Raw genomic sequence first — 18,512 nt, forward strand, 5'->3', positions numbered from 1 at the left:
CTACATAGATTCTACGAGTAAAAATACTTACAATTAAAGAAATACAAAAAAATATACGAGTATGCAAAAAACAACGCACATTTTTTCAAATGCAGTTAGCAGGAAAAATATATATACCGGAAAAATACAACTTAAAACTGAATTGATGGCATTTTAGTGTTACGAAATACAAAACAAAAATATATTAATATATTCAATTACATATTCTAAATGAAAAGCAGACAGAACACAAAAAATACGTAATAGAAATGAGAACTGGCAAGTTTTTTAAATTAAAAAAAAAAGATAATCTGCATTTGATAAAAAATACACATTTTTCTTACCCATTATCATTTGGCACCGCAAATTTGGGGTTGAACTTGAGTCACTTTAGGGTTTTTTTTATTTGGATTTAGAAGCTGCACTGCCAAAAACTTTAAGTTTTATCTTAGCTCTAATTTAAGGCGGCTTGTAATTTTAATTTTCAAAGAACCTGCTTAAAAAGAACTTTTTTCATTTTGAACGATTTAAAACTGTTTTCGTCTCTTAAAGCCGTATTTAATTAAAATGAGAGAGATGTAGAGATTGTTAGCATTTAAACCGAAGAAACAATTCAATATGCATACTTAATTTGTATTATTATTATTATTACTATATATTATTATTAACAATCGTATAAAATATTTGGTATACTAACTCAAGGGGTTAGCTTGTTGGTTTTTTTGAGAACTTAAGGTGCATTGATCTATCTACATAGACATAAACTTACTTATACATATACTTAAACTAACTTATCTATTAGTAAGTGCATCTATTAAACTGACATTTTATTTTCAAATACTTTCATACAAATTGCTAATCAGAAACAGAAACACACTTGAATTCTAATAACAAAAAAAGGAAAAAACCCAAAAAAAAAAATAGAAAAAAAGCAAAACTTTTATACTACGAGTATAACTTGACTTAAGTTTGAGAAAAAAGTATATATACATCTATATGTATATATATATATATACATACATGAACAGATACATGTACAAGTTAATGTAATTTGCTATTTACGTGTAAACTTTTGGGGCGAACGAGTGGACAGCGCATTAAACTACAACTGATTAATATGCCAGTCTATGGGCCGCATATATAATTACATTTTTGAAATTAATTACATACATAACAAGAACAACAACAGATCTATATAGGATTAGACTAACACACATACACTTTAAATAGTTTTAAAACTAAGCTGTACATATACGTATGAAAATAATAATAACAACAAAAGTCTATATATATACGATATATATGAAACGTGTAATAAAAATAAAAAATATATATTTAAAATATGTTCAACGGATTTGATGTTCGCTTTGTCATTGATATGATTTGAATTAAATATTCGTTACTCCTTATCGATCTATCGATTTGAGATACTGAGCGATATTTTTCGCTTGGCAACATTTTAACAGGGTGGCAGCACTGCCCGAATCGAGGTATCGATAAAAATACTATTGCCATATCTCCAACCTATTTCGGACGCCGCACTGCAAGAAAAATATAATAAAAAGAGAAATAATTTAAGCAAAAAGGTGAGTGAGTGTGCAATATGGAGACCATTTAGGCTGGAGCACAGACAATAAATGTTGGCAACGTGTGTTTAGCCAATAACTAATTGCAAATTGGCGCATTAACAACACGTAAGCGTTTTTTCGCACGGCAAGATGGCGGCATTCGCTGTTCTATAAAAAAGTAAAACAAGCAAGCAAAGTTTGCATCTATTGTTGCTGGCCCAAATATTATTCGCATGAATGAAGAGTGATTAGTGTACTAGTCGGCAGCACATAAGCCATACTCCAAGCTAATTGCAATAATCGTCGAGAGCCTCTTTGAGGTTATGTCTGACGGTGGAGGCGCCAAAAGTTCAACTTTCTCTGGACAACCATTACTAAGCAATTAACAACTATTTGCAGACAACAGCAAAAAGAACAACCACCATTAATGGCGGAATCCGATGATGAATACGATCGCAAGCGACGCGACAAATTTCGCGGCGAACGCGACAGCTACAGGCCCGAACGCCGGGACGACCGTCGACCAATGGGCGGCGGAGCTGGCAACGCCCGCGATGAGTGGGCCGAGCGGTAAGTGGAGTATTGGAGTAGTGAGTGCATCCACTTGGGCATCATTAATGTGCAATGGCTGTGCTCCATTTTCAGGAATCCATTTCGCGGCAGTGCTGCGGCAGGCGGTGGTGGAGGTGGTGGCGGCGTCGGCGGTGGCGGTGGGGCTCGTCATCGGCCGGATTACAGTGACTATCGGGGATCGGGTCCACGGCCGCGCTACGGCTCCCCGGGACGTGAGATGCCGCCGGCGAAACGCATGCGACCTGACTGGGGTGACGGCGAAATGCGCGCCAATCCGCGTTTTGGTAAGGCTTATGGAAGTAAGGAAAACATTCAGTAACCATCTTCAATTTGTAGTTGATAGTTGAAATACCCTTGTAGAGATATGGCAGATTAATTCATTCAACAATATTTATACATTGTTGGCGTATTTCGTTTGTACTTTAGAATGCCCTCTGCAGGGGTTTTTTACATTAAGACCCAACCAATACTTAAATCTGTGTTCTAATCATAATCCTGTTGCAGGCTACGATCCGTACCTGGTGCAAGCATGGAACGATCACTATCAATCACTGCACTCGGCTTACTCGCACTCGGGACATGCGCCGTCTGCACGTGAACCGCCGCCGAGCGGGATCAGCAATAGCGACACACAAACGCAGCCGGCAATGCTGACGCTGAAACAGTTCCTGGACACACAGGACGAGAACATATCCGACTCGGAGGTGATGCGCAAATACACTGAATACAAGACGGACTTTAAGCGGCAGCAGCTGAACGAGTTCTTTGTGGCGCACAAGGACGAGGAATGGTGAGTAGCAAACCACGAACAACAAGACCAAAGAGTCAAGCACCAAGAACCATTAGAGCATCAGCAGCGATGACGATAGAAGAGTATCAGCAGCGAGACGCTCTCTTAACTCATTGTACTAACTATTTATTCATCTGACTGTTTTTTTGTTGTTTGTTTCTCTATGAATCTAATTGCAATTCTCTCTCAGTGCGACTGCAAATCACAAATCACCAAAAATCAAATACCAAATACCACAAAACAAACAAAATCATAACCCTTTTGTATATTTATTATTAAGTTTTTCTCTGCAGCTTTATATGGGTTTTGTGGCGCTCTTGCGAACCTAGAGGCAGAGCCAGAGACGAGACACTGATTCAGCCTCTCAGCCTCTCTGTCTCAATATATCCAATACAAAACATAACTTAAAATTTAAATTACCCGGCGAGCAATGCCGTGGGTGTGTTTATATTTTTGAAACCGCGATCTATTTAAATTCGTTGCGAGCAAATTGCCTAAATATACCTAAAAAAAATATATATATATACATAAAGCGTGTATATATAGAACGTATGCATATCACGCAAACACATATGTATACACATTAATATGAATGCGCTTGCAAAGGTAAGACTTTGGGTAATACTCTTATCGTACATTGCAAACTGATAAACCTAAAAACCAAAAAAAAGAAAGAAAAAAGACAAAAAAAAAATATCAAATTTCAATGAAAAAATATATATATTTTTGTAAACCACTAATCAAATACTCGATTGATGTCCATAAGCGTCGCATCCTCTGGACGGAATCTATCTACATACAATATATATATATGTCATATATAGTCAACCAACTTGCCAGCCGTACTTTTTTTCTTCATTAAATCATACATTTGTTGTATATCATATACCTTTTGCCAAAGCTCGATATTAATTAAGCTGCATTGTGTCTTTCGCAGGTTCAAGAACAAATATCATCCCGAGGACAGTGTGCGACGCAGCGACGAACAGCGCGGCTTTCTCAAGGTAAAACATTAAAAAGTTTTAATTCAGTTTCAAGAGTTACTCATTGATGTGTTCTTTACGTCTTGCAGAGACGCACGGATGTATTTCTAGAGCTGCTCAATAATGGCACCATTAGCAATGTCAAAGTGGACTCCTCGCAGGCGGATGCATTGGTGCGTGTCCTGGACACGTGTGTGATCAAACTGGAAGGCGGCACTGATGAAGATCTAAAGATACTCGACGAGAAGCCCAAGGATCCGGCGCCTGTCTACGAGCGCAGGTCGGAGAGATCGGAAAGGTCGGAAGCGACTGAATCGGTGGTTGTAACCAAGCGAGAACCTGAGAGTCCCAAGCACCAGACAAAATCGGAGAAAGATGATGATGATTTGCCCGAGGTTGAGTCGCCGCAACGCAAGAATGTGCGGCCAGTTAATTCCGACGATGAGGACTGGGATGACGACGAGGAGATGCCAGCTGCCAAGAGCGAGCAGCAATCGGAGCTGGCGGCAGAGAAGCCTGCCAAGCAGTTGAACGATGAGGAATCAATGCAAGCCAATATCGATAAGAATCAAAAGAAGTCAAAGAAACGGAAACGCACCAGCAGCGACGATGAGAGCTCGTCATCCTCCAGCTCTGAATCGGACTCCGATTCGGATGACGAGAAGCTGATAGAGAAATACGATGTGGAGGAGGGACTACGTGCCGATCAAAAGGCGGAAGCAGAAAAAGACAAGGAGGAGGAGGAGGAGAGAGCGGCAACGGCAGCAGCCAAAGCCAAACAACTGCCGCCCGACAGTCCCACACCCGATGAGGATGTCGACGCGGCTGCCGTGGAGGAGCAGAAGAACGAGGTTGTAGCCATCAAGACCGAAGTCAACGATGAGGAGTCGCAGAAAACGGAGCAGCCAGCAGCGGAGGAAGAGAAGTCCGAGCAGCCAAAAGATGACCCCGAAGCATCCTCAAAGAATGGCGAAGAGAATGAGGAGGAGAAAGCAGAAAAAAGCGAAGCAGATACTGCAACAACAAAGGCAGCAGCAGCGGCGGCGGATGATGATGCAATGACTGAGACAATCGATGTGGACAAACTGAAGGATTCATTGAAGCCACGCGCTTTGCATCGCACCTCATCCATATTTCTGCGCAACTTGGCGCCCTCCATAACCAAGGCAGAGATCGAGACGATCTGCACACGCTTCAGCGGCTATTTGCGCGTGGCCATCGCCGATCCGCTGGTGGAGCGTCGCTGGTATCGTCGCGGCTGGATCACCTTTACGCGCGACGTGAACATCAAGGAGATCTGCTGGAGCCTGAACAATCAGCGGCTGCGTGACTGCGAAATGGGCGCCATTGTCAATCGGGATCTGAGCCGGCGTGTTCGCCCTGCCAATGGGATTACGGCGCACAAGCAGATCGTGCGCTCCGATATTAAACTGTGTGCCAAGATTGCCATGAATCTGGACGAGCGCTTTAAGCTGTGGAGTGAAGTGGATAATGCGGATAATGCGGAGCTAAATCCGGAGGAGCTCAAGGAGGCAACCAATGGCAGCGGCAGCTATGGTTTCAATTCCAAGAATCCGGTGCTGCAAAACATAACAGATTACCTCATCGAAGAGGCCTCCGCCGAGGAGGAGGAACTACTCGGCCTGGCCGGCGATAGCAAGGATGGCGAGGGTGAGCCCATTGAGCGGGACGAGCCGCTGATACAAGTGCTCGATCGTCTGGTGCTCTATTTGCGTGTTGTGCACTCGGTGGACTACTACAATCACTGCGAGTACCCATACGAGGATGAGATGCCCAATCGCTGTGGCATCATCCATGCACGTGGTCCCGCCCCCATGCGTGTGACCAGCAACGATGTACAGGAGTATATCAAATCCTACGAGGGCAAACTGCAACAGTTCTTGGCCAAGACGGTGCAGTTGAGCGATGAGAATATCAAAGAGCTCGGCGCCAAGAATCCCGAAAAGGAAGTCGAAAAATTTGTGCAGGCCAACACACAGGAGCTGGCCAAGGATAAGTGGCTGTGCCCGCTCTCCGGCAAGAAGTTCAAGGGGCCCGAATTCATACGCAAACACATATTCAACAAGCACGAGGAGAAGGTGGACGAGGTGCGCAAGGAGGTGCAATATTTCAACAATTATTTGCGTGATCCCAAGCGGCCGCAGCTGCCCGAGCATCCTGGCAGCTCCAAGCGCACCGAATCCGAATCGGGACGTGGCTCGGGAGGGTGAGTTTTGCATTGTGCTAGTGTATATTGTATTTATTATATTAATCATATATATGTTTGCATAGATATCGGCCGCCCATGTATCCCCCCTTCTCTGCCATGCCATATGGCTTTGCCCCGCCGATGATGGGAGGCGGTGGTCGAGGTGGACGCAATTTTCCCCAGGCTCGCAGGTCAGTTGCACAACACACTTGAAATTTCCGTCTAAACGTTAGTCTTAAGTGTGTGAGGGATATCAGCGTTAAAGTGGCCGCTGGGCTTAGCTCCTGCTTTTTAATAGAAGTCTTAATTTCTAACCATTTCTGTCCGACAAACAATGAAACGTTATACGAAAGGATTCACGCCTCTTGCTTCTTGCCTTTTCTTTTTAACGATACAGAATATTCTCAAAAAACATTTATTACTTCACAAAAATACATGAAAAACAAATCAATTGTTACTAAAGTTTTTGTTAAACTTTAAATTCGTTTTAAAATATTTATTTATTATTTAAGCATAGCTTTTGCCTTAACATTTTTATTACATGGGCTAGAAAGATTTGTTATAATTAGGAAAATGGAAAACCTATTTGTGCCACTTTTCAAAGATTTGTTTCTCTTGTGAGCAAAAGCAGACAAGGAGTTTTCCTGACAGAAAATTAGAAACTTAGTGTACTTGTCTCAATTTCTATATACTTTCTATATTTTGCTATCATTTTTTGTTATTGTTGTTGTTGGTCTTAACTCGAAATTTGTCACAACTTTCTTGTGTCGCAAATATTTTGCAGAGAAATGCCTGTGGAACACCAACGCCGGCTTATCGGTTACCATGATTTGGATGCGCCCGTTAATTCCGATATGTTTGACTAATTAACGAATTGATTAGCATTAAAAAAAAACAGCAGTTAACCACACAGATAACGCAATACAATAAAGTTTTCGAGCTCAGTCCATAAAAGCAATTCAAGCAATGCCAGGCTAAAAAGGGAATTACAAAACTTATATATATATACACATCTTATATAAACTATTCCTTAAATGAAATTGTTATACCTTTTCTTTTTTGTACAATATGGCGATTGTATTTTGAAAAAAGAAAATGAAAAAAAAACAACGGAGAGCGAATATTACATTTTCATATACACAAGTCTTAAAAAAATGTCAAAATTTATGTCAATTGTTAAGCTCACAATTATTAAATTTGAAAACCAGCCAACTTGCGACGAATTTTAAATAAATGTTTTTTTTTTTACTACATATGTATAAGATTTGTGTGATTTATTCCAAACTCTAAACAACATTCATTCTTGTTGCTTACAGACCCGGTGGTTTTGATTATCGCGCCAGATCACACTACCGGGACTTGGACGCGCCGCAAGAGCCGTACTAAATAATAATAATTATAAATAAAAGAAAATAAATAAAAAACACCCCACACCATAGACTACAATAAACACCGTTAGTTAATACATAATTACAATTCACACATTGAAGAAATATGATTACCACAAGAGATTTTTAAAGCCATTTTATAAACAATCATTAACTAAATTATTTAAAACAAACAACATCTTTCATTATAACAAATTTTGGTGTATGCCAATTGTTTTGTATTGCTTGAACAAAATGAAACGAAATGAAAACTTAATAAAAATGGGTTATCAACATGACATTTGGATTTTAATGCTAAGATGGAAGCTAAGTGGATGTGTTGTGTCTGTGATATGATTCTTAAATAATATCCCACAAGATCTATTTATCTGGTATGTATAAATCCTTGCTAAACTGTATTATCATAAGAAAAGATTTAAAATCCACCTCACAAGAAAGAAGGCCAGGCAACAGAGGAGGAACTGCAACAGCCGATGAAGTACGAGAAAGCTGTAAAGAAATAAATAAAAATACTAAAAGAAAAGTGATGATCTTCAATTTTCATTGCTAACTTACCGCCTTGCTTTCCTGCGACCACGCTCGAAGGACTCCTCGGTCGGCTCCTCCTTGCTCAGATAGATTCGTATGCCGTACAACAAGCGATCAAAGTAGCTGCTCCAATCGAGGGATTTCACATCGAATTCAAAGAGCTGTTGATCGGCTGCTGACATGCTCGCCCATAGTCTATCCGTGTTGAGTGTTTCGAAGCTCCAGCTCTTTATCATGAAGTTCTTGAACATATCCATATTCTTGTGTATCTTATCGTAGATTCGGATCATCTTCGGTTTCTGACCCTGCATGCGCAATACCAGATCTATGGCATAACCGGGTAGCAGATGATAGAAGATCGTCGCTAGTTTGTATACCCACCAAATCTGGGTGGTGTGCGCAATCGGATGCCAGATCGCCTTGGTTGAGGGATAAACATCATACTTTTCCTCCGTGAAACGCTTCAGATCGCCATTAAACATCATATTCTCATTGCTTGGCACATAGTTGTAGATGATTGGAGCAGACTTGACTCGAAATTTCTGCCTCCTCTCAGTTGCTGTACGCCAGGCACTGGCCAGGATCAAATTGGCGCAACCATCCACGGGCACAATATAGCAGTTAGCCTTCAGATTCACGCGTACGATTCGCAAAATACCGAGGAAAATGCCATATACAATAACAATGGGTCCATAAATATTATCAATCCAGCCAGAGACTGGCTCCTTGTTGGTCGCAACAACTGATAACTTGTTAATTAAAAAGAAATGCATAGAAGTCATATTACTTTCTTACTTGCTCCGGGACGAAAGATGCAGATCGGCAAATCGTCGGCCTCCGTCTGCACCACTTGCTCCGCCAGCGCCTTTGTATATGTATATGTGTTGGGAAACTTGTCCACCAGTCCGGGCGCGAAGCTATTAAACAGCTTTGCATCCAGCATTTCCCTGAGCGCCAGCACCTTATCGGCGCTACAGTTCAAATGTTCCGGATAAAAACGTTCCGTAATGTGCTGAATAACGCAATTGGAGACGGCTGTCGATACGTACACGAAGGCCACCAAATGGGGCATCTCCTTGGCCAACTGCACCATGTAGCGAGTGGCACGAGTGTTGATATCCAGCGCCAGGTGAAGTGGATTTTCGAAACTAAGCGTGGCTGCGCTGTGAATAACCAGCTCCACGTGTCGCTTCAGCAACTCGCAATCCGATGCACTAATGCCGAGATCAGCAAACTGACAGTCACCCGCTATGGCCACAATGCGCTCCATTGCATTGGGCTTAGAGTTGAGCAGCAAGGCGAACACCTAAGGGGTTGGTATTAAAATCAATCAGCATTTTGTAGTGTTTGATATGCATACTGGGTCTGTTTTCCATTCGCAAATACGCTCCTGAATCTCCTTGCCACGTTTGGGTCGAAGCAATACATAGATGCGATTCACCTCTGTGGAACGTAGCAGCTTCTCAACAATCACTAAAAGATTTAATAATGATTTAATATTCATTTCCAAGCAATCTAAATCTTTTAACAATTTTATTATTATTATTACTTATAATTTGATTTATTTTTAAATTCATTTTTTCATACTTCTACCCAAAAAACCACTGGCACCGGTTAAGAAAATATTCTTATTTTTGTAAAAGTTTTTAATTTCTGACTCCATTTTCCACAACAATTTCACAATTAATTTCTTGAGGTATAACCGATATCGTATTTCAGACTTGACGTTGAAATGACACCGAAGAAAATATGTGCAGTACCTTTTATAAAAGAAAGTCAGTCCACATTTTGAACGGTCGAATTAATGAATATGAATGAATGCATTCGCTCGACGCAACCTCATAGAAAGTCCACGCTAAACTGCTCTGCGGTAGAAAATTGACTCAACAACTAATATTATATTTTCTTAGTAAGTCCAATAGTTTGAAGCAAATTACCTACATATTCGAGCACACTTCCTATGCAATTGACTCATATTGTTTAAGCAAGCATTCTTATATTATACATGTGCAATTTCAAAACATAGAGTTTTTCAAAATAATTTGAGAAAGAGCGAGGCAAGAGTGAGAACTAAGTTGTGTTGCCGCATGGCGGGCAAATGTTTGGAGAAACGTGCTAAAAATAACATTTCTGTGCAGGGGCAGCGTGTGAAAAGAAAAAAATAATTTGAACTCAATCAAAATGAAATTTGCTCAGTCCACGTAACATCTCAGTGTGTGTTTGAAAGCCCTGTGAAGTGTTGTGTAGTATTTATCGATTGGAATGACGATTCTCAGTACCAATTGCGCCGTTTGCAACGTGGCTGCCCCACTAACCTGCACCCGCTGCAAGCTGGTACGTTATTGCAACGGGGAGCATCAGAAACAGCATTGGCCAACCCACAAAACATGCTGCAAGCCCTTCAAGGTGCAAAACGATCCCCAGTTGGGCCGCTACTTGGTGGCCACACAGACTATTCAGGCCAAGCAGATTATATTCGTGGAGGAGCCGCTCGTTGTGGGTCCCAAATGGTTTCTCACCGACGACGAGAAATCGGCCAGCATTGTGCCATGCGTCGCCTGCTACACGCCCTGTCGCATCAACAAGCATCTGTGCCGCAGGTGAGTGCTCTTGTCCACTGTGCTACACATTTTCAGTTTATAAAGTGACAGAAAGTATGCTTAAGTTGTCCTCTAATCTTTTTCTACTTCTACAGCTGTCGTTGGCCTGTTTGCAGCATCAGCTGCGAGCATGAAAAATTAGAGTGCAGCATTCTCAGCTTGGGCAGTCCACCCTCAGGAAAATCGGATGCACGTGGACTGCATGACTATTACAGACATGATGCGCTGCTGGTGCTCAAGTGCCTGTTGCTGCAGCGTCAACATCCTGAACGCTGGGCAGCACTGCTGGAGATGCAGTCCCATGAGGAGGAACGCTTGGGCACAGAGCTGCACCAGGAGGCAGAGCAGCGCATTGTTAGCTATCTGCAGCAACGGTTTCTACAGCGCATCAAGGCGGCAAAGAATCGTGAGAGCCTGCTGAGTGAGTACAGTGCGGAGCTACTGCATCGGCTGTGCGGCATCATTGAGACTAACTACATGGTCATCGAGCTAGCAACGGGCGTGGAGCTGAGCGGCGTCTTTCGGCAGGCCTGCATGATGGAGCACGCCTGCCAGCCCAATTGCTACTTTCAATTCGATGCGGCCACGCAACGGATTGCTGTGCGCGCCGGCTGCGATCTGAAGAAGGGTGACCATCTCAAGATCACCTACACGAACATCCTGTGGGGCACACAGATGCGACAGCATCATCTGCGTATGACCAAGCACTTCAATTGCCGCTGTTCGCGCTGTGAGGATCCCAGCGAGTATGGAACTTATGTGAGCGCCATGCGCTGCCTGGGCGATGTGTCCAAGTCGTGTGGCGGCATCCAACAGCCCGTGGATCCACTCGACGAGCAGACACAGTGGAAGTGCGACACATGCCCGATGCTTGTGGATGCTGCCTATGTGTCAGAGGTGCAGACCCACATGACTGACGAGGTGGAGAAGCTGCTCGCTGGCCAGCCGACAGCCAGTCAGGTGGAGCTGCTGTTGGCGCGTCTCTCACAGCTCTTGCATCCCAATCACTTTCACATGTTCAACTTGAAGCACACGCTGATTCAGCTCTACGGACACGAACCGGGCCTGGAGCTGGCGACGTTGAGTGATCTGCAGCTGGGACGCAAGCAGCGACTCTGCGAAGAGCTACTCAATGTTTGCCAAAGCCTGGATCCATACAGCATCAAGTTGGCCATCTATGTCAGTGTTATTCTAATTGAGATTGCTCACACGTTCGAGGAGCAGGCAAGGCGGTCACCTGCAAAGGCAACAGCCCAGTTGGAGCTGGTTCGTTTGCGGCTGCTCGAGGCGCAGGATGTGGTGGAAAAGGTGCAGGATTCGGTGGCCGGCAAAAAGCTGCTCGAAAAATTGAATCTGGACCTCTTTGAGTATGATAAATTGGTGCTAGCCAATAGCCACAGTCAGAATAGTCATACTCAGACTGCTGTTTAACCAAAATGAATGCGATTTGTTTAAATTGAATAACAACTAGTTTGTATTTATAATAAGCTAATTACGAAGCAGCATGCAGCTCCACACGCTGCTGCTCCAGCAGCTGCGGATGCGCTTCGAGGACCGCTCGTTGCTGTCGCAGATTCTTCACGATGCCCGGCAGATGCCAGCCATGCCGCAACAGACTCTCCATCACATCAAAGTGGGCATGACGTATGCAACGCAGTTGCGAGCAATGCGCTACAGTGCGCAATTCGATAGCCATGTCGTGAATCAATGCTGCCATATACTCCTCGCTCTCGTTGATGGTGTGCAGTTCGAGGGTGAAGTGCGGCCGGTCAAAGTGTATCAGCTTGATGCCATAGATGACCGTCTGGCTGTTGTCAGCTGGCCGCAACAGGCCCTTGCAGGCCAGCTCGTAGGCAGCCTGCGTCTGCAGATCAACGCCACAGAGCTCGTACATCTTGCGCTGATGCGAGGCCTGCATGGAGGCGGCCAAGCCGCTGATACGCTCCGCCGTCACATACTTATGGTTAGCACGGACTGTGATGCGTGAATTGGGCAGGTGGCTTTCGGTGGCGGTGCCCATGCGAGCGGTCACATGATAGACTCTCACTGGCCGATTGCGCTGTATGAGACTGGACTGTTGCAGTCCCCCGTTTAAGCCAAATACTGTAAGCAATGTTCGGGAAGTTGAGTTTTTTATGTTTCAATTAATATATCCTTGGCCACCTACACAAAACGCCGCTTGTGTGATCACCTAGTGTGGCAACAGCTGCACATTTAATATCAGCCGGCATATAACGTGGACCAGCGGCCAGGATGTGATCCGATAGATCAGCATCGGAGGCAATCTTATGCAGCACGGTGTCCGCGGCAGTGCCAGTGCCCAGCAGCAGTCTGTCCTTGGTTAACTTACGCGGCTCTCGCTGCTCCAGCTCATTGAGTCCTAGTTAAATAATTACAATTTGTTGAAGTTGAATTTTGTTTGTAATATTTTCTCACATTTAACGCACCTTTGCAAATGTTGCCCAATATGGCATTTCGAACATGTTTCACTTTCATGCCAGCTGGCTTATACACATTTATAATGCCATTTAAGTGCTTAAATACAGTTGCCGCATCGTAGACCTTTGTCAACGACATTTTTAATAAATAATTGCATAAAAAACGCGTTTCGTCTTGTTTATGTTTTCAAATGACAAGAAGTCAGCTGTTATTACGTGAACTATCGCACAGCTCTATGCGATGATTTGGTAGTGTTGGTAAATAATACCTGCTATCGATTAACGATAGTCAACCTTTTACCGCTGCACGTGTTGCATTATTGTTTCTGCTGTTTTGAGTTGTTTTATAGCTGAATAAACGATTCAAACGGCAGTCAACATGAAGTGGACCACATCGAATCTTAAACATGCCAACTATACAGCCAAACATGAATTGTTCGTGGGAACACACACGGGCTCCTTCAAACGTAAGTCAAACCCCAAACGCTCGCATCTTTTTGCTGCTGCTCACTTTTTGAATTTCGCAGACTTGATGCCCGCTGCGGACAAGAGTCCATACGAGCAGTCAAATCTCAGTGATTTGAGTGGTTTGGATAAGGAATCACGCGTCACAGCATTGGCCTTTGGCAATGAGGCACAAACAGAGATACTGTTGGGACGGGCTAAAAATATTGCAGAGCTGCACTCGCTGGGAATTAACGGAGGGGTCTCCACTCGTAATGTTAACTTTACGGCTGCTCCCATTGTGGGATTGGCGCGCTATAACAATAACTTGATTGCTGGCATTGGTAATGGACAAATACAAAGCTTATCGCTTGACCATGGGGATGAGGAAACGGAGGCAGTTATCATCCAGACAGGCGATCAAATGGATCATCTGCGTCAGTGCTCGACGGCCACAAACATTATTGCCACTGGCGGCAAGGCCAGACAGAATAATCTGAAAGTCTACGATCTGAGCGCCGATGGCAAGCAGATATTCAACTCCAAAAATCTGCCCAACGATTACTTACAGTTGGAGGTGCCCGTTTGGGACAGTGACATCGGCTTTGTGGATGGCCCTAGTGTATTGGCTACCTGCTCCCGGCATGGCTATGTTCGACTCTATGATACCCGCAAACAGCGGCGCCCAGTTACCCACTTTGCCAGCGAGGAACATGGCATGAGCTTTGCGGCGCTGGTGGCACGCGGTAACTACATTTACACAGGCACCACCATGGGCGCCCTGAAGGTAGACTCACATGGAATGTAGCTCTAATGCAGATTTAATGACGTAAATTGCTTTTTACAGGCTTTCGATACGCGCTGCATGAAAACCCATTGTCATACCTACAAAGGATTTACGGGCGGCATCAGTGATTTGCACTTGGACGAGACGGGCAAATACTTAAGCTCAGCCTCCCTGGACCGTTATGTGCGTGTGCATGATGCCGATTCCACTGTGCTGCTCTATCAGTGCTATGTGAAGTCCAAGGCAACCAAGGTGCTTATTAGGCAGCTCTCTGGCCAGCAGCAGCAAGAGCAAGAGAGCGAAGAGGATGTCGCAGAAGGAGAGGAAAAGAAAAGTCGCAAGGACATTAAGAATAACAAACGACAGCCTCAGGCAGTGGATGCCGAGTATGAGGATATGTTCCAGCAGATGGCCACTGTGGGGTAAGTTTATCTGTATACACAATATATTTACAATTCATTGACATATATTAAAACATTGGATGCTAATAAAATGCACATCAAATACAGCGACAGCGATGATGATGATGATGACGAAGCTGCCAAGAAGCAAACGCCCGTGGCCACGAAGCGGAAAGCGCTCAAACAAACGTTGAAAACAAAAAAGAAAAAACAATAAAGGTGATATCTTTAAAGAAAAGAAAAAACTATGTGAAATTAAGTTTTAAATATACATGCATGTATGTTAAGTTAGTCGACTATTTCCAAGCCTGCTTCAGCTGCAGCTGCTTTTGCTGTTGATAGTTTTTGTGCAAGCGAAAGACGCAGTAGTAAAAGAACTCCACAATGGATATCATGCTCAGACCCAGGCAAAGATTGAAAATGCCACCCAAATCAGCTACAATGGATGTAAATGTTGTAATTCATTAAAGTGGGAATAATCATACACCTACACAGTAGTCCAATCCAGGACATGACAGTGACTTTCCTAATCACTGGCACCACTTGTTTGGCCAAATAGACGCGCAGCACAAAACTATCATTCCTAAGCATCTCGGATGTGCTGATAAGAAAACGGGGTAAATTTATAAAACAAAACGGTGTGTATTTAAAGAGCTTACTAAAAACCGGTCACGGAGAACTGATGCAAATTGAGATCCGTTTTGTAGGACAGCGTAGAGTATGTGACGTCATAGCAGTTTGGAAGGCATTGGTCACAGCGAACGCTCTTGAAATTGTCTATAAATTAAATACAATATTTTTATTTAATTGTGGTAACTAAGACATTAGCTTAAGAACTAAATAGTTGACTAAATAAAACTATAATTTATTCAAAACTCTTGATTTGGATGAGAATGTGAAAGTATACTTTAAAATGTTTATCTCATTACTTAAATCAAACGATTCAACAGAACGAGCTTCAAATAAATTTAATGCCTTCAGTCTGTATAGTTTAATATGCATAAATATTATCGTTGCCTTAGCGATATATATTTGTTAATATTAACTTATTACTTTTAGTTTCTCAATAAACCACTTGATTAATTTTTCAGAGACTTAACTTTAATATCTCGTTCATTGTCAAATACTCTCTACTGATGGTATAAATTGCAATAATATTATAGTTTTAACAAGAGTAACTCATAACTCATGCTTAATTTTCTCAAATACATGAATTTATCGTAAGCAGAACCGAAACATAAAAACCCTAAATCATAATTTTATATGCTCTCTCTATGCTCGTATATGTTAACACCAAGAAACACGAAATACACTGCACAAAAGTCATTATTTAAGCAACCCAAACATGATTGCGTCTGTGGTTGAGTGTTTTGCATACCGAAACGCCTTGAATGGCAAAATTGGAGCTCCTCGAGACGAGTACCATCTTGAGCACATTTCTGTGTGAAGGAACACTTATGTGCACGGGCACGCATTTTGAATATTAAATACAAATTATAAATGATGTAACGGGAGCAAACACAGCTAACACAGTAAACAACACCAGCATCGGTATGGAGATAACAATGCACCACGCAGAAACATCAACCCTCTAGCCACACGTAGGAGTGTGAAATATGTAGTTGAAAAGGATGCCGTGAAAATGATATTGAAGGTAAGTAACTGAACAATTTTATCCATCTTAGGCTAAGAAAATAAATGGGCAAAATGCAAATTATAATAAATAGTGAAGAATATGAATATGGGATTGCTACAGTCAGACAACCTATTCCACTTAATTATGATTATCGAGTCTCTGGCTCTTACCATAGTTTTTCGAGTAGCAGAAGGTATCGTTTAGATTGCATTCCTTGACGTGGCCACTAACAATGGGCAGCAAGTAGAGATGACAGCCGCAGCGTTTGGCAATCGCCGCCGTCTGGCAGGCTAACAAACAGGCAGCCTGTCGATAGTTGCGCAGATTCACATCATCTGATATGAGGCAGTCCCGTTTACTCTCGGACAGCTCCAGCACCTCTATTGACGAGCTTTGCACCGTGGGCGATATTTCGACAAAGCTCTCGGATCTTGCAGTTATGGTCACGGATGCAGATGTCTCTGTCACATAATCCATTGGATGATGAACGAGCACAATGAGACCAGTGCTCAGATTGTGTTCGGAGCCTTCGGAGCCAATAATCGTTAAGCCACCGTCCATGCCAAAAATATTGGCAGAGAAGGGGACGAAGCTGGCATTGCGCGGATTGTAGTTGAAGGAGCAGCAGGGACCAAGATATGCCGTTGTGGGTATAAAGGACAGATACTCGTGCGATTGGTTGCACTGAAATTCCGAATAGCCCCAGAAGCAGCGCTTCACAAAATCCGCACAGCCCGGACTGACAGCCATCGCTGCCTCCCAAATGGACACATTATTCAGACGGAGCACTGCATCCGTTGCCTTGTAGCTCTCATGCGAAGGTGCCACATAACTCTGATCCGTGAACGCATTGAGAAACTCAAAGCCAGCTGCTACTTCATCAGCATCATATTCAGCGGGTATGTTGCTGCAATAGTTAATCAGGTGTTTTACTCTTTGTTGCTGCTAATTGTTTCTAACTAGCAGATACCCTGTACCCAAGCCTAAAATATATTCATAGCTCTCCCTCTCTTAACGTCTTATAAACAAGCCACGTGAACGTGGCTAGTTTGATAAAAAAAATCCATCCATCTTTCGCTTGCAGTTCTCCTTGCCACACCCACTTACAGCGTTCGAACATAGCGATGGACGCGTTCCGTGTTAACTGCCTTGGGACTGCAGATGGTGACACCTGGAAAGGCCACATCAGTGATGGGCAGATCATTTGAGATGGTGTTTAGTATGGGATACGAGTAGAACTTGAGCCAGAGCAGCAGCGTCAAATAAATGCTCAGCAGCAGCAGCTTCACCAACACCGATGACCAAATGAATCTGTGAAATGGGCAAACGTCAGGAAAATTGTTGAACTCTCCGTCCGTCCGTCGACCTCACCCACCTGGAGAGTCCCTGGGTGCGATTGCGTCGCAGCAGCCACATGCCGCTCACCTTGGTGCGCTCCGTATACTCCCAGAAGGTGTTGACGATGGCCAGCTTTAGGGGATGGCTTCTCCAGCGCTGCAGCAGTCGCTGTCTGCTGCTCCCCGAAGCGCTTCTCTTCGACATCCACTTGACGTTGTGGGCCATTGTTTCGAGTGTGTCTAAGCAGTTAAAACCGCATGGCGCTCACTTTTATAGGCCACGACAGGACAAAGGCCTCCGTTCTAATGACTGCTGACAAGTTTAAGTGCTAATTATGGGCTAATTGCGTTCTTAATTTGTTTAGTTCGAACAAGCATGCCACTTGTAGAACATTAGTTATAATTATATGTTGCCAGCAAGTCTATTGAGGTGGCTGAAGTTGACAATAACTTCTGAAGCGTGCCATCTTAATTGAGATACTTTCATTCTTTAGTGGTGATACAACTTTGAGGGAGTCCTTGTCGAAACTATTAAATAAAATTAAAATAATAAATCTGGAATCATAATACTGGCTTGCTTTGCTAAAATGTATAAAGTTAATGAAAATAAATAGAATAATCCGATTTTAAAAAACCATTGCATTTTAGGCAAGCTTTGAGCTCTTTTGCATCTTAATATCTGGAGTCGAAATTGATGCACAAGTTCTATGCTTAAAATTTATATCGATTGATGGATCCAAACTTCTCATAGTCATAACTTTGTTTAATCTCAATCAATCTTCAAAAAGCAATATATTTTTGTTGATCATGGTGTGCCCGTTAGAATAATACTACATTATAATCTAAAAACT

The 18,512-nt window shown here is 43.1% G+C and overlaps 6 protein-coding genes across 13 annotated transcripts; 3 read left to right on the forward strand and 3 right to left on the reverse strand.

Moving 5' to 3' along the window:
- Nucleotides 1–1,471: 1,471 nt before the first annotated feature.
- LOC6560148 (serrate RNA effector molecule homolog) lies at nt 1,472–7,770 on the forward strand. Of its 8 annotated transcripts, none has more exons than XM_001985674.3 (8): nt 1,472–1,565; nt 1,947–2,117; nt 2,193–2,404; nt 2,625–2,910; nt 3,848–3,914; nt 3,983–6,120; nt 6,186–6,293; nt 6,887–7,770. In XM_001985674.3, exons 2-8 carry the CDS (start codon nt 1,975–1,977, stop codon nt 6,966–6,968), a joined length of 3,036 nt encoding a protein of 1,011 aa, XP_001985710.1. In that variant the 5' UTR covers nt 1,472–1,565; nt 1,947–1,974; the 3' UTR covers nt 6,969–7,770. The 8 variants fall into 8 exon arrangements, with proteins under 8 accessions (XP_001985710.1, XP_032591138.1, XP_032591142.1 ...); XM_032735247.2 differs by having other exon boundaries at nt 1,500–1,565; nt 2,193–2,419; nt 7,419–7,770; XM_032735251.2 differs by having other exon boundaries at nt 1,500–1,565; nt 7,419–7,770.
- A 13-nt stretch (nt 7,771–7,783) lies between these two features.
- Nucleotides 7,784–9,696, reverse strand: LOC6559064 (fatty acyl-CoA reductase wat). The gene is made up of 5 exons (XM_001985675.2): nt 9,606–9,696; nt 9,379–9,491; nt 8,814–9,324; nt 8,046–8,760; nt 7,784–7,979 (listed from the first exon to the last, which is right to left on the reverse strand). The coding sequence occupies exons 1-5, from the start codon at nt 9,679–9,681 to the stop codon at nt 7,892–7,894; spliced, it is 1,503 nt and encodes a 500-aa protein (XP_001985711.1). The 5' UTR covers nt 9,682–9,696; the 3' UTR covers nt 7,784–7,891.
- Nucleotides 9,697–10,132: 436 nt separating this feature from the next.
- Nucleotides 10,133–12,079, forward strand: LOC6560184 (SET domain-containing protein SmydA-8). The gene is made up of 2 exons (XM_001985676.2): nt 10,133–10,618; nt 10,714–12,079. Exons 1-2 carry the CDS (start codon nt 10,281–10,283, stop codon nt 12,047–12,049), a joined length of 1,674 nt encoding a protein of 557 aa, XP_001985712.1. The 5' UTR covers nt 10,133–10,280; the 3' UTR covers nt 12,050–12,079.
- Nucleotides 12,067–13,247, reverse strand: LOC6560446 (mitochondrial mRNA pseudouridine synthase Trub2). Its single transcript, XM_001985677.2, has 3 exons — nt 13,066–13,247; nt 12,786–12,998; nt 12,067–12,721 (listed from the first exon to the last, which is right to left on the reverse strand). The coding sequence occupies exons 1-3, from the start codon at nt 13,193–13,195 to the stop codon at nt 12,111–12,113; spliced, it is 954 nt and encodes a 317-aa protein (XP_001985713.1). The 5' UTR covers nt 13,196–13,247; the 3' UTR covers nt 12,067–12,110.
- Nucleotides 13,248–13,338: 91 nt separating this feature from the next.
- On the forward strand, nt 13,339–15,556 carry LOC6560447 (WD repeat-containing protein 74). The gene is made up of 4 exons (XM_001985678.2): nt 13,339–13,523; nt 13,584–14,287; nt 14,348–14,709; nt 14,797–15,556. The coding sequence occupies exons 1-4, from the start codon at nt 13,436–13,438 to the stop codon at nt 14,903–14,905; spliced, it is 1,263 nt and encodes a 420-aa protein (XP_001985714.1). The 5' UTR covers nt 13,339–13,435; the 3' UTR covers nt 14,906–15,556.
- On the reverse strand, nt 14,985–17,971 carry LOC6561255 (sodium channel protein Nach). The gene is made up of 6 exons (XM_001985679.2): nt 17,700–17,971; nt 17,432–17,635; nt 16,495–17,231; nt 15,348–15,465; nt 15,180–15,289; nt 14,985–15,124 (listed from the first exon to the last, which is right to left on the reverse strand). The coding sequence occupies exons 1-6, from the start codon at nt 17,885–17,887 to the stop codon at nt 14,985–14,987; spliced, it is 1,497 nt and encodes a 498-aa protein (XP_001985715.1). The 5' UTR covers nt 17,888–17,971.
- Between the last annotated feature and the right edge of the window lie 541 nt (nt 17,972–18,512).

The sequence above is a fragment of the Drosophila grimshawi genome, unplaced genomic scaffold (genome assembly GCF_018153295.1).
Source record: "Drosophila grimshawi isolate 15287-2541.00 unplaced genomic scaffold, ASM1815329v1 contig_1367, whole genome shotgun sequence".
In the NCBI taxonomy this organism is placed as follows: Eukaryota; Metazoa; Arthropoda; class Insecta; order Diptera; family Drosophilidae; genus Drosophila; species Drosophila grimshawi.